The sequence below is a fragment of the Papilio polytes genome, unplaced genomic scaffold (assembly GCF_000836215.1).
Source record: "Papilio polytes unplaced genomic scaffold, Ppol_1.0 DF824135.1, whole genome shotgun sequence".
Lineage (NCBI taxonomy): Eukaryota > Metazoa > Arthropoda > Insecta > Lepidoptera > Papilionidae > Papilio > Papilio polytes.
Window position 1 is genome coordinate 1285832 of NW_013525069.1, and position 15227 is coordinate 1301058.

Sequence of the window (15227 nt, forward strand, 5' to 3'; positions counted from 1 at the left end):
GGGGGGGTGCTCGGTCGCGGCTCGTTAAACTTTATCGATATCAAGCATCGATCCGCTCAGATTGCGTCCACCGGCCTTAGGGATTTGAAAAATACTGGAAAAATATCTAGCCAATTTAAAAGTACTGAAAACTACACCAGGATAAGTATATTTTCCAACCTCTAAATTTATTTCAGAAGCTTTTTTTATTGGACCAAGATGCTCTTCGATATGTGAAAAAAGTATTCAACACAGAATGAGTAAATAAAAACAGTCAATACTTTATGCTATATAAAAAAGGTCACTGTAATAATAAAATGTAAGTTAAAGTACTTAAATTCGCCTTATTTTCCGCAGGTACACTTGCCCCAGGCTATTTTCCGAAAGAGGCCATTAACGGCTTTCCCCTGGCTACATATTTTTCATGATTGAAATATGAATCTAAGCAGCAATTGCAAAAAATATGGAGTATTATGTCACTCGGAGCCTCGCGTTTAATGGACTCGGACGTCGAGCCACGAAATTAGCGATTCATTTAGAAAAACCCAATATCACAAACCTAGTATAAATAAAATGACAAATCTTGACTATCGAAACATTATTGCCAAGCGAAATGCGACCTAAAGTGCTTTTACCGAAAGCACTTTAGTGATTCATAATTATTTATGGTATAAATAGCATTCGCCCGCGACTCCGTCCGCGTGGAATTAAAAAAGAAGTAAGTCTATATCAAATTTCATCGAAATCCGTTCAGCCGTTTAGGCTACAAATTCTAAGAAACATCCATTCCACCATCCATCTAAACTTTCGCATGTATAATATTAGTATGACTTATGAACAATCATCTTAACTTCAAAAATAAATTTTGAGTAAATTTTGGAGTAGTTAATATAGATTTTTTTTAGTTGATTATCCGCACATTTTGTGGGTGCAACGTGTGGCCGCTGTCGGCGACTCCATTCCCCTCACGTAGCCTCCTCTTACATTTTATTGACCGCTCGCTCCATCTTAGAAAATGTTTTGCCACAGAACAAATATTGAAACGCTGCGTATCGAACGACTTTAATATCGAGATTTTAATCCTCTTAAATTTGAAGTATTGCCCGCAATATTATAGATAAATACATCAAACAAACTAGACTTTGTTTAAAGTGTTTATTTCCATTCAAGAGAATTTAATTTAATAAATTCTAATATTTTAATAAGAAGTAATACGACGTATATTTCATATCTCAAATAGATATTTTATACGTGGATGTTCGATACGTTTCTTATTACAGTAAGAGCTGCTTGGGGATAGCACGTGAAGCTCGCGTATCCCATGACTCCCTAGGGCAGTATATGTCCTCATTAATTGGGTACGAGCAAGAACTGTCGCCATCTTTACTTATTCACCTCGAGTAAACGGAACGAAAAGTCATTCGATAGTTTCACATTACAAACATTGGCATCGCCGAGAGAATCGAAAAATGTAAAATATATAACTACTATTCTAGTCATAATTCATACTTATTAATACTTGATATTATAAATGCGAAAATGTAGATGGATGGATGGATGTTTGTTGCCTAAACGGCTGAACGGATCTCGATGAAATTTAGTATAAATGTAGAGCATAGTCTGAAAGAACACATAGGCTACTTACTTTTTGTTAATTCAATGCGGTCGGAGTCGCGGGCGTAAGCTTGTTAAACAATAAAGTATTTACATTGTACAGTTGCTTAGTAAGCAGGCCGTGAAACTGATTTTGTCAGAGGACGATCCCCTCGGTCAACGACCCACGGTGCTTGCAAACTCTCATAAGCTTATTCAAATATGTTTAATGAAGCGAGTGAGTATCTAACGTGATGTGAATTAATTTAAGATTTGATCGAAGCCAGAATGTTAAGGAATTTACAAAAATTACATGGTAATTATGACACCTCCGCGCAAGATTCACTATAGACGGAATACGTCGTTTAATTTAAAGAATTGTCATGTTAGAGTGGTATGATCCATCCCTCTCTTAGAGTAGTTTTAAACTCCTCAGTAACGGCTGATATTGATATATGACTGAGCTGATAATGTAGATGGTGATAATGAATGTGTAGATTTAAAAAGATTACTGTTGTGTAAATACATCAGCAGAATACGTGGCGTACTAATCTATACGATTATAATAAAGCGTAAACACACAATTCTTTGTTGCTTAAGATGTCAGCAATTACAGCATAATTTGAATAATTCTTTCTTTAATAAAAAGCCCTACACTTGCGTCACGCTTTAGGCTATATATTTTCACGCCATTAAATTGAGGGGGTAAATATTTTGGATTAAAACCCTAATGTGGACAAGAGGCCATAAGTTGCTGCCAACATAAAGGAAGCAAGATTGCCAAGGTTTATAATGTCCAGTCATTTTGACATCTGCTATTGATAATTTCACAAATGTAAACAATAAAATAAAATTTTCATGATTTCATGCGGATGAAGCCGCACGTGAACAGGTAGTATTTCATAAAAGTTAGATACTGCATATATGCAAAATCACTTAAATTAGTTGTCATCTACATTAGTTTTATTAAACTATGTTTTGTAAAACTCTCCGGTGTATGTGTACGCCTAGTTAATCCATTAAATCAGTTTAAAACGTTAAATTGTAATTGAGGCATGTTTTATGTAAAGCGGCAACTATCAAGGGAGCCGTAAGTTACATAGTTTAGCACTTAAGACTTATCAGATTGTTATTCAAAAACTAATCGATATACACAGTTGATATTCAATATAGAATTTTAATAGAAAACTAACTGTTGCCCGCAACTTTGTCTATGTAATATTAACATAGAAGTAGCCTATAATATGCCCGTCTATGTCAGCTACCCTTCAGTGAAAGTCCGGTCAAAAACAATCGCGGCTTTCGGACAGACAGACAAACAAACAAAAAATTTAATACGATTATCATTATCAGCAACATAAATACACCATCTTCCCGAAACTTGGAATTTTTCTTTTGATATTACAAACAGACACTCCAATTTTATTACATGTATAGAAAATAGATTTTACGACAATAGAACACTTTTGAATTTTAAATACCTCTCTTACAAGAAATCTTAATATCATTAATTCGGCTGATTCAGTAAGGTAAACAATTTGACTTCTGCTTTATACTCTTTGGAAAAACAAAGACATTAAAACGATATTATTAGAAAAAGTAATCATAGCTTAGTAGAAATAATAACGCGAATAAAAACAGTTTTTCCAATAACAATTTTATATGAGTTACTTTCCGCTAGCGGGCGCCGTAATCTTTGCAAATTGCGAATACTTGTGTCCGTTACGTCTTCCATTTGTATTGCACGGGCCGCTTGCCGCCGCTAAGAGGCTCACATTGCATATTCTATGTACTCTGCCATCGATCGCGCAATTGCCTTTAACTTACTACATAGTCTTGAAGTCTCCCGCTCGTGTAACTAAATATAACAATTTAGCATTTACATGATATTTTTAATGCAAAACTTAAATATTAAACCTGTACCTAATAAAGATAAGGTAAAGTTTCAAAGTTCCTGAGTGTGGGGAGCCCGTTAGTTCCGCCATAATTTAAGAAATCATGAAGATTTAACATTTAATATTTAATATCTACGAGTAAGTAGCCTTCTACTAACAAAACTTATGACCAAAAAATATAGTAACTTGATTACGTAGTGAATAGTTAATCCACTCTAAACATGCAAAACTGTCAACTTGCCCCATATTGTTTTTAAACATGTCATTGAAATGATAGACGACTTTTGTAATCAAACATTGTCCTACGAAATGGCTACGTTGCTACGAGCTATGTAAACGTTTTCATCAAGTACAAGCTTATTGTTTCCATCGCCGCGGAGACACTAGGCGCTTTGTAAATAAAGAAAAATGATTTATAAGTTCTGCACGATCTGCTCTCAAGATTGTTTACTTTCCGTGATTGATCGCGCTTCTATGTACAATCGATTTCTTATATGAATTATAATAAATTGAAAATGGTTTAGTTCACATTTTCAATTACTTATACCACGACATAAAATATTGATATTAAATTTTAAACACTCTATCATTGTGATATATGAAAGCCATAAATGTCTCTTCAAAATTAGTTGTACAACTAAGCTGTCATCTTTACGTTCACACCACGTTGCGAACAAGTTGTAGATTGTGTTCCTGCAATTGGTAAGTCTCCAGTTGGAGTATCATAAAATAAATGACAATCTGAAGTTATTTTTAACGTAATTTTATTAAGAATGTTGAATATTGACGTCCCTTTTTACGCTTTTATTAATACTCTTAACTTATGAGGCGTTACCGTTTCTCTCCAGAAGACAAATATCAATACTCTCAGAAGCGTCCCTGTTCTATAGAAACTAATAAATGTGGGGATCATTACGCCCTCCTCCGGTGGGAACTAAACGAAAGTTGTAGCATAACTTTTGGTAAATCCTTGGCAAGTATTGAAAAGAGTACAAATTCCCATGAATTTTCTTTTCAAAAGAACTTGCCTGCGTTTATTAGTCTTCCATTCGTAACTTACCAAAATTTATAAAGAATCTTAGAACTTTTTGAGTATATTCAAATAGGCAAACCCAATCCTTTATTCATATAACTGAAGTTGAAAAAAAGTTATGTTTCACCGACGACCAATCAACACTTAGCATACTCGTACAGTTACTAACGCTTCTTCTTGACGTAAATCAAAGTAAACTTCAAATCTTACATGATTTAGCAGATATCATGAAAATTATGAAATTTTATTAGGTACATATGTGTATTTTCATCGCTTTTTAACCGTAAATACTTAAGTGTTAGAAATAAATCATAACGGATTCAGTGAAACGAAATTATTATATTTTCATTTCGCTAACATTTAGAGTGAAATTTTATGGCGGGCTTAATTTTTCTTTTATGACAGCCATTGCCGAGTTAATGGGTTCGTTGCGAAAAGAACGCTTTTTTTATTATTAGCTACAAAGGTTCGAAATGAAACGCCTGTACTGGCTCGAGTAATTACATTCTTGTAATTTAGTTGTCGTCATTAAAGTTAATACAAAAATCTTACGCTTGCTAAAATATGTTAAAGAATCTGACGGAATACGCGTCGACAAAGAAGTCACAAGTCCTGAAAAGTCACAAGCTGCCGTTGTATTCAAAAATCTTTATTTAATTAAGTTCAAAATAGGCCTAATGGTGACCGTTGAAAAGCTAACCAGACAAAATTTATGTAGCCAGCCGAGGTTATCGGCTGCTGACGTCCATAGACATAGTTGATAGTGTCGAACATAGAATGAGTTTCAATTTTTTTACTTGCAATCTGAAGCGGTAATTAATGTATTAAATAAACACTAACAAAATAATATAAACAAAATGCAACGAAAATACTTAAATACTAATGCATGGGGTCTTTAAAATCTCATTAGTAAACTAGAGTTGCACATTTTCCTATTTTCTTACGTCCGTAATATATGTAACGCATTTAATTTATTTTCTTGTAATGGCGTTGCTGTTTTCAAATACATTTTCCAAATGAAACAAATCTTTAAAACACTATTATTACCATTTGAACTTACTTAAATTACTTCATGAAAATGTAAATGTTCTCACGCTAGTTATACTTTCGATAGAATTTAGTAAGAGTTGCTTGTTTAGAGAACGGATCCAGGCCTGCAGTAAATGGGTTTGCAACGCGTGCACCGCACACGAGTGGCATACCTAGAGGGGTGGTAATTCGACCCATACACTATAACTCAAAGTGTCTCGCTCATTGTATATATTGTGGTCTAATTAACAGTATTATTTAAATAAATAATAGACGTATTCACATACGTTGCAATTAAAAAAGTCTTAATTATTTTCAATCGATACAATTTTTTATGTACTAATTTGCATAAGATGACTCTAAATGTTGAGTGGCACTTTTTAGAATACGACAGCGAAAACTAAATCCAAGTCCGTTAAGCCGTTTCTAATATTACCGCCCACAAACACACAGACAACGCGACAAAAATAATAACTTACTGGTTTAGAGTTTGGACCGATGGACATCTTAAAGTTTCTAATAAATCTAAATCTTAATATAAAGATTTTTATATAGTAGCTATTGTGCATTACTTTAGCCAAATGTGAAATTTCTTGTCTTTCGGTCAAAAGCCGGAAATCTTAAAAAAGATTGTACCGCCCCCAAATGTTGGAGACCGATCGTAATCAGTAATCAGTATTTTGAAAAAGGTCCACGGGAAAATCGTATGGTAACCTATATAATATAGAATATCGAAAGGCAGAAGTTAAAATGGGCGGCACAATTGGTATTGCATATGCGATCGACGAAACTGTCAGCGGCAAGCCTGAGTGGATCAACAGGTTTTGTGATGCTATGTTGAGATATCTATATAAAATATTCGTTAATTCTTTCGCGGACATTATTTTAATAAAGTTTAATTTTGTAAAAAAAAAAAACAATTCACTGATAACAACAGAAACACAACAAAAAAAATCAATGAACCATGACGCTTTTTTATACAGCAACACTAAAAAGTCTAAATAAACTTGACATTGACGTGACACTGACACCGAAAAATGTAATGTAAAAATAGATAGGCGAATGGTTTGGAAATGATACGCTTTGCTTCATTCCAACTTAAACGCGCCTTTTATAGATGTTAATTACAGTTAAGTCTATCGCTATTATTAGTTCGAAAACTAATTACCGCGATCCACCTCAACCATTAGTGCAAAACTGATGAAAATCAAATAAACACAAATTATCACTGCACAACCTGTCCATTTTCAAAGTTTGTGTACAGATACAAATGAATTATATTGACATTGACAATTGACAACTGACACGAACTGACTACTTTTTACTCGCGATCGCGATGTTTATTTTTGTGTAAGCCGATAACATGGATATCGCAGTAACTCTATCAAGGTCAATTTATTAGATTATACTCTTTACAATAAGATTAATTTCGTGGTACCATACACTGATACACGAAGAGTAGAAGGATTTTTCTTGTCGTTATGTCTCTCAGAAAATTAACACTTAGGTAAGTGGAACTTAAAAATTGCATTTTTTACGAAATTATGAATAAAGTTGATTTTAATTTGCACTGATTAAAACGCAATATGGCGTAAATTTGTATTTTACTCAGGTGATTTAAAACAATTTTAGTAGTATTGGTTTGTGGGAAGTTTTGACGATTAGTTTTCCATGTTTTTCTACCGAAAAGTAACTATTCTTTAGCCAAAATAACTTAAATACAATTTGAATATAGTTCTATTATGTTACTTTTGCTTATTACTTTAGCATACTATACCAAAGGTATGATACCTGTACAGGTGAGTGACATAAAATCTTTACATAAAGTAATCTTGTAAATCTATGAATTCAATTGTAAAGCCTATTATTAATTCCAGATCACTGCGACTAAGCAACAAATTATCTTATCTGCCAGCTTTATCAAATCACTACAATTATAAAAAATATAAGGGCTTTGATGAGAAGTATAGCAATTTTAATCGTAATGTAGGAGCTGCTATATTTGCATCTGTTATAGTGGGTTCCACTTCTGGTAATTAGTGAAGAATATCATTAAAATGCTTAAGTCTTAAGTCCAAGTCATATTTGGTTTATTTAATCTTATTACTTTGTTATAGATGTTAGTAAAGAAAAATTAAACACAAACAAACAAGAACAGACTGAGCCAAGTAAAATAATAGAGGCCGGAGAGAAGAAGCCCAATCTACCCACATATAGAGCTGAGGAGATCAGCAAACATAATACAAAGTCAGTTGGTACTAGATTATGGTATAGATATAAACATATTTGATCTCTGAATTTATAAAAATGTCATTTGTGTTTTACAGAAATAGTTTCTGGGTGACATACAGACATGGTGTGTATGACGTCACATCATTCCTGCCATCCCACCCCGGAGGAGAACAAATCTACAATGCAGCCGGACTGAGCATCGAGCCCTTCTGGAATGTGTATGGAATGCACAAAACACAAGAAGTATTTGAGTTGCTCGAATCATATAGAATAGGTAACAAAGTTTTCCTCTAAAGTAAAACAGCCAATATATCTTTATTAATGTTCTAATAAAAATTAATTTCTCATTCAAAAAGATGATGTTTTTCTCAGGGAACCTGCACGATGACGACATAGTGGATCACAGCGATGACGAGTTGTGGGCCATGGAGCCCTATCGCGACCCGCGCCTCATTGTCAAAACCGCTAAGCCATTCAACGCAGAAATACCACCAGAGTACCAGATTGCACACTTCGACACTCCCAAGTATGACCCTAAATGTCAAATACATTATTGTCCTAGTACAGTCAAAGAAATCTGCGGTGATATACTTACAAAAGAATTGTCGGTACACGGTCTCCTTCCAAGTATACAATGATACGATTTTCTATAATGCTATATGAAATGATATGAATGATGGATATACATGTGGTGCAGACAACAGTGTTGGTTTGTTCTGTTTGCAGCGAGTTGTTTTACGTGCGGCAGCACATGCCTGTTCCAGAGCTGGAGGCGGCGACGCACCGCGTGCGCGTGGCGGTGCAGGCCACGGGCGCCGTGCGCGAGCTCAGCCTGGCGCAGCTGCGCCGCCTGCCCGCCGCCAGCCTGCGCGCCGCGCTCATGTGCGCCGGCAACCGCCGCAGCGAGATGGACAAGGTGCGCTCGCCCCCACACGCCCCCACACGCCCCCACACGTAGGACGCACCTCGCTATGTACCAGTATGCCGATCAGTAACATGGCTTTTTATTATCCCGTCACTCGTGCAACTCATGGCTTATTGGCTGTTTGTGAAGAGGCGGTGTTTGTTTCATTGAAAGGAATGAGGCATTTTTTTCTGAAAGTTGGCCACCGTGGATTCTGTGTATAAAATATATACATTTACATGCGTACATGCTAATAAATGTTTATTTTCCATTTTGAAGCAGGTGAAACCAGTCAAAGGCATCAGTTGGGCAGGCGGAGCCATAAGGTTTATCGTCGTTTATTTATTCTCATATCACATTTTAAAAAATAATGTATTGATTTCGTTTGAATAAATCGTATATTTCCGTTCGTATGTAACACTCCAGCAACGCCGTGTGGAGCGGAGTGTACCTGCGCGACGTGCTGCTGAGCTGCGGCGTGGACCCTGAAGACACGGAGGGCAAGCACGTCATCGTGAGTCTTGTACTCGTGCTGTAATAGTTATCTTATACACGGCTGTCGTACTGTGTGTGTGTGTGTGTGTGTGTAGCTGACGGGCGCGGACATAGACGCGACGGGGCAGAACTTCAGCACGTCCATCCCGCTGCACGTGGCGCTGGACGCGCGCGCGCGCGTGCTGCTCGCCACGCACATGAACGGCGCGCCGCTGCCGCACGACCACGGCCGCCCGCTGCGCGTCATCGTGCCCGGCGCGCCCGCCGTGCGCAGCGTCAAGTGGCTCGGTACGACTCACTTACTAATAACAATACTTACGCTTACAAATACAATTAACGTTGCTAAATCGAGATATTTCTTTAATGAAAACAACTTCCACCCGGTCCTTCGAGCCGGATCTGAGCCGTCGACCGTTAACTTGTCAGAATGCATAACGGTGTCCTCGGAGGAGAGCGACTCGCACTGGCACAAGAAGGACTACCGCGCCTTCAACCCCTCCACGACGTGGGAGAGCGCGGACTTCGAGCGCGCGCCGCCCGTCTACAGCCTGCCCGTCACCTCCGCCATCTGCCGCCCGCGCCACGGCGACACCGTGCCCGTGCGCGACGGACACGTCCACCTCGAGGGTGAGCGGCGCTGACCAGCAGACCTCGGCCGCTGTGCTTGTCTAACATAGATTACTTTCATACATGACGCATATGAAGTATCGAATTAAAAGTGTATGAAGGCAAATGCCGTACTTAATTACGTAGTGACGAAACAAACGCGCAAAAATTTATCGAACCTAACTAAAATTATTAGTTTCTTATTAACTAATTTATAAAAACAACTCTAGTGTTGAGAGTTTAGCGATAACAAAAATAATAACGAAATCCGATTCGATTACGTACGACTGTAGAAGTAATAAATATTTATTCACTCTCGTTATTTGTAATGGTTCAGGTTATTATTAATTTTACAAAAAAAGTGTTTTTTTTTTTTCATTTATAACTTATATGTGAATCTATAGATTCCAACTTCTATAAGAAAAAAATCGAAAATCGAGAAGAATCACGCTTGATTTTGTTTGCATAAGCCATCCCTACTAAATAGTGATATGAGTGAAAGCGATGTATGTTATTCAGAGAAAGTGTAGCGAGGGGCGGTGTTGCAGGCTACGCGTACTCGGGCGGCGGCGCGCGCGTGGTGCGCGTGGACGTGAGCGCGGACGGCGGCCGCAGCTGGGCGGAGGCGCGCCTGCAGCAGGACGCGGCGCCGCACGGACACCACTACGCCTGGACGCTGTGGAGCGCGCGCCTGCCCGTCGCCGCGCACGCCACTCAGGTGCGCGCACACTCACACTCGCACTGACACAAAACTTCCCTCTTCCTTGCGACGAGACAAACTCCGTCTCTTTAAAAAAATAGGTAGCAATGATATGCGCAAACGACTTTGACCGACCTATTTTCGGCCAATTATTATTCCACATCATTGTCTCAATGCATACAAAACGTTGAAAAGACCATAGATTTTAAGATAGGACACCGTGTGATTCCCCGACTGTACACACCCGTCCACGCAACACCATTCCCATTCTTAATTCACATTGCAAAGAACCATTATTAGAAGATGCTTAGTGTAGATTTTTCGAAGCGAGTGATAATGAAAGTATTATAAACTAGACCGAGCTGTGGGTGAAGGCGACGGACGGCAACTTCAACACGCAGCCGGAGAACTTCGAGCACATCTGGAACATCCGCGGCATCCTCGCCAACGCCTACCACCGCATCACCGTGCGCCTCGCTCACTGACACGCCCTCGGCCGGAGCATGCCATGACGTCTCGACATGATGAATATATAATTTTTATTTTTGATAATCTTTTTTCACTTTATTTTCTTTCTGTTATTAAGCTGACTCTTATGTCAATATTAAATACTTGAACAAAAGAAACAAAAAAAAAATTAAAATACTCTACATTGTTTTAAATACTGAATATATCTAGTCTTTTGTTTAGTTATAAAATCAACTAAATGTATCTTATTAAGAAACCTGAACGTTATATTTTTTGATGTAATTTTTTCGTTTGTTATAAGATTATCATATTTAAATACAATTAAAGGTACTTGTCTTGAAAGTAATCTCTTTTATTTAACCTTATCCAGCAAAAAGTAATTGAACATACAAATTCATAAATTGATTCTTCATCTTAATTTACTAAACATTTGAAGAGATTCTACATTATTATACAAAGACAAGATGTTCAATAATTAATAATTTATCCAATTGCGTCATGAGTAGATTATAATTATATAAATACAAATAAATGAGCCACTATCTGCAGAGAGCAGTTCAACGGCTCGCGGAGCGCGGGCAACATGCTGCTGATAAGGAGGCTGCGTGACACCGCGCTAACACTCACACGACAATTAAACAAAACCAGTTTATCTTTCAAACGCGGATACAGTTACAGCATCAAGGACGCAATCGTACTACAAATTAATGGTGAAACATTGAAATTTCCCCACATCTGGCTGAGAGATAACTGCCAGTGCGAGCAATGCTTCCATCCTTCGGCGAAAAGCAGAATCCTAGATTGGAGCAAATTCAACCTTGATTCGAAACCAACGGAAGTTCATAAAGACGAGAATTCCGTGCAAGTAACATGGGATGACGGCCATACATCGCGTTATCGCCTCGACTGGCTCAAGTTTCGTAGCTTCACGGAGGAAAACCAACAGCAATACGAAACGGAGTTGTACAAGCCACCGAAAGTCACATGGAAAGGTGAAGATTTTCAAAAAATTTGCACCATCAATGATTATAACGAAATAGTATCTACCGATGAAGCTTTGTATAAATGGTTAAAAGATTTATCCACGTACGGCGTTAGTCTCATCAGAAATACTCCTAGCGACGACACCGCGATCGACGCTATACTACAACGAGTCGGTTTCCCGAAACAAACGCACTACGGTCTTAAATTTATAGTGCAAAACGTCCCTAACACGAGCAACGTCGCCTACCTGTCTAGTAATTTACAGATGCATACCGACCTGCCGTATTACGGTTACTGCCCAGGAGTTAACTTACTCCATTGTCTGGTGCAAACAAATTCAGATGGAGGAGAGAACACTCTATCTGACTGCCATTACATTGCTAACTACATGAAAGAACATCATCCCGATCAATACAAAATCCTTACCAATACGGAAGTTGAATGGAGTGACATAGGTGTAGAAAACGGAAATGAATTCTACAAGCTTTACAGATCGCCCGTGATATGCGTCGATAAGTGTGATCATGTGTGGAGAATTAACTTCTCAATACCCCAAAGGGGCAGCCATTTCCCTGGTCCGATAGAGTTGGTCAAGCCATGGTATGAGGCTTACAGCTTGTTCTTTGAGTTAAATCGCAAGTTTAGTGCAAGCTTCAAAGTGGATGCTGGTAGCATCCTCGTGTTCGACAATATTCGGCTATTGCACGGCCGCAACCAGTACCAAGACAGTGGAGAAAATGTAAGGAAGTTAATAGGAGCATACATTGATTGGGATGAAGTTTACTCCCGCTTAAGATCACTGAAAGTTAAGTTGGAGAAAAGGAGTTACTATTAATAGAAAAAAAATGTAATTTAATTATTGATAACATTACATCCACAGTATTTAAATAGTGAATCAAGATTTAGCAGCAAAATAACAGTGATCTTTACACCACATAATCTACATATATCCCAGTAAAATGTGCAGGATAAGTTGCTATTGATACTAACAATAGGTAAAATATTGTATGGCTATTAAACTACACTAAATTAAATGCATATTTATATTCTTATTTTATTTCAACATATGTGTCTATGCTATAATCTCTTAATTCAAATCTTCTTAGTGGTAATATTTTTTCACAGTCTTCAATTCTATCTTCTATTTCAACGAAAGGAAACTCTTGTAAATCAGCATTGATACCCATAGAGACCGCCATTGACTCATTAGTGTGCAGGAAAATTGTAAAACTTTTGTTTTCATTGTTTTTTATAAATTCCCCACTTAATGTGTTAAGCTTTAGGCAAAATGCTCGTAAATTTTGTTCAACTTGCACTAAATAAGCATCAGAATTTTCGTCATTTACGGAATTCTTATCAAAATCAAATACAAATTTTGCTAAAGGAATATATTCACCATCAGTAACTGCAAATTCTAGGCGTCTCAATGTACCACTTTTCAAACATTCTTCTATGCTTTTCAAACATAAATCAATATACTGATTTACTTCTGGATGTCTGCAGCGATATACGACAACGCTATATTTTCTTCTAGTATCAAATACATTTGGCGGATAAACAGAACTGTAGTACAAAATGTTGTGAAAAGCAATAGCTAAAAATTCTACAGTGATGTCGATAAAGCAATTATCCATTATAATAGCTTTTTAAACTAATTGATTATCGTACTAAACGTTGGGATTATTAAATTATTAGAAGAAGAAATATTAAATTCAGAGAAAAAGTTTACATCTGACTAGAATGTATCCACATTATAAAATGTTAAGAAAAGTTCAATATTGCGAATTGCATGCACTTTGTTTTATGAATGTGGTTCCCTGGTAAATCCTTGGGTGCGTATTTTTTTCCAAAAATTTTACCTTAGTTAGAATAAACTTATAACAATTAACAATATAACAGTGTCATTTAAATCGCGGTGAGGTGACTGTTGTTACAAAGTTACAGTGACAGGTGTCAATAGCAATCCCAAAGAGCCAAAGACCATACTTTATTTTGTCCCCCAAATGTAGGTTATAAATCTTGCACATTTTGCCATCATTATGTCCATTCGATCTGTCAGCGATTTGAACTAATTAATGAAAACCTATTTCATAATCGCTAATTTCGGAAGAGAAACAAAGAACTATAGAGTTACTTGATAACAAAGCAACATGCGGCCTTAGTAGCTAGGTTACAAAAAAAGCAATGTAGTATTTAATTGTTTATTCAGTATTAAATAAAACAAGTACATTAACTACATAACATATTTTATTAATTACACAGCCAGACTAAGAACAATTTCATTACATTCATTTGTCCGGAATAGCCTCCAGGCCCTGTAAAAACAAATAATGAAAGAATTTGAACACATTATAAAAATAAGGAAAGTATCGATATTAAGCACTATCAAGTAATAGCTTAGGATTAGGTGAGATCTACACATCATGAGTGTAGAGAATCCAAAAATGTAAAATAGGAATAAAACTACTTTGAACATGACAATGTAAAAGTAGTTTGCCCTTTCTAAACACAGATCATCAGCTGACTAAACTAAAAAATGAAGGAGGAGTGGATGCACTGTAAGAGGATATTTCCCCTTTATAAGTATCCCCTCTCCTGTCAAATCAACTTCTCATCCTATGTACTCATAAAAACAACAGGGAGGAAAGGGGACTTAAATTAGGCCAGGACACACACTCATCAGATATTTCTACCACCTGTCCAAGTGTTGGATGTCATCATATCAACTTACTGCTACTTTATAGGCATCACCGGTGACTCGTGTGTCCCTCTGGTACATCATGCGATCCCATCGGTCTAGCATTGAACGCCGGTAGTGCTGAAACAAGTATTACATTAAGTCAGTCCTACCAAATTCTTGTAAATTTTCAGATAAATAGTGACATTATTATTAAGCCTTTCTGAGGATCTGCTCAGTCTCAGACTGATTGATATCATCCAGCCAGTGGTAGAACAGGCCCTAAGTCTCACATTTTCTGTATAATTTACTAGATCATGTTAAAATACAGTTTTAAAGTTATAAGTAATGTTTTACTTAATCATTTTAATGCCAGTAGCTCTTTTGTCTATAATTAAAGAAATTATAATGGATGAGAGAGATGATGTCAATTTACTTGTTCTGAATGTTATTTGTTGAAACATAGAACAGTTAAGTTATTTGTCTTTTCTAACAAATTTTGTTTAGACTATGCATTTTAATAAGTTGTAGATTCATTATAACACAAATTTGTTTAATAACTCTTATGTAGAAGTAATGTTTTTAGATTTATTTTACATGCATTATATTTTTACGAATATGGGTATATTACA

At 36.8% G+C, this 15227-nt stretch overlaps 3 protein-coding genes across 4 annotated transcripts; 2 read left to right on the forward strand and 1 right to left on the reverse strand.

The window, feature by feature from the left end:
* Nucleotides 1–6810: 6810 nt before the first annotated feature.
* Nucleotides 6811–11230, forward strand: LOC106099309 (probable sulfite oxidase, mitochondrial). 2 transcript variants are annotated; one of them, XM_013277820.1, is made up of 12 exons: nucleotides 6811–7036; nucleotides 7407–7561; nucleotides 7647–7776; nucleotides 7857–8035; nucleotides 8134–8287; nucleotides 8488–8677; nucleotides 8945–8991; nucleotides 9092–9179; nucleotides 9256–9448; nucleotides 9587–9787; nucleotides 10315–10484; nucleotides 10823–11230. In XM_013277820.1, exons 1-12 carry the CDS (start codon nucleotides 7011–7013, stop codon nucleotides 10949–10951), a joined length of 1662 nt encoding a protein of 553 aa, XP_013133274.1. In that variant the 5' UTR covers nucleotides 6811–7010; the 3' UTR covers nucleotides 10952–11230. The 2 variants fall into 2 exon arrangements, with proteins under 2 accessions (XP_013133274.1, XP_013133275.1); XM_013277821.1 differs by having other exon boundaries at nucleotides 8948–8991.
* A 94-nt stretch (nucleotides 11231–11324) lies between these two features.
* LOC106099310 (gamma-butyrobetaine dioxygenase) lies at nucleotides 11325–12958 on the forward strand. The gene has a single exon (XM_013277822.1). It carries the CDS (start codon nucleotides 11518–11520, stop codon nucleotides 12751–12753), a length of 1236 nt encoding a protein of 411 aa, XP_013133276.1. The 5' UTR covers nucleotides 11325–11517; the 3' UTR covers nucleotides 12754–12958.
* Nucleotides 12748–13868, reverse strand: LOC106099311 (mitotic spindle assembly checkpoint protein MAD2B). Its single transcript, XM_013277823.1, has one exon. The coding sequence runs from the start codon at nucleotides 13550–13552 to the stop codon at nucleotides 12968–12970; it is 585 nt and encodes a 194-aa protein (XP_013133277.1). The 5' UTR covers nucleotides 13553–13868; the 3' UTR covers nucleotides 12748–12967.
* Nucleotides 13869–15227: the final 1359 nt, after the last annotated feature.

What these genes read in the sequence shown, in the direction of transcription:
- LOC106099309 (XM_013277820.1), top strand. Translation starts at nt 7,011, where the DNA reads ATGTCTCTCAGAAAATTAACACTTAG. An exon ending in ATCAGCAAACATAATACAAA is followed by an intron (nt 7,777 to 7,856) that starts GTCAGTTGGTAC and finishes TGTGTTTTACAG; the next exon opens with AAATAGTTTCTGGGTGACAT. An exon ending in GCCGCAGCGAGATGGACAAG is followed by an intron (nt 8,678 to 8,944) that starts GTGCGCTCGCCC and finishes TCCATTTTGAAG; the next exon opens with CAGGTGAAACCAGTCAAAGG.
- LOC106099311 (XM_013277823.1), bottom strand. Translation starts at nt 13,552, where the DNA reads ATGGATAATTGCTTTATCGACATCACTGTAGAATTTTTAGCTATTGCT.
- LOC106099310 (XM_013277822.1), top strand. Translation starts at nt 11,518, where the DNA reads ATGCTGCTGATAAGGAGGCTGCGTGACACCGCGCTAACACTCACACGA.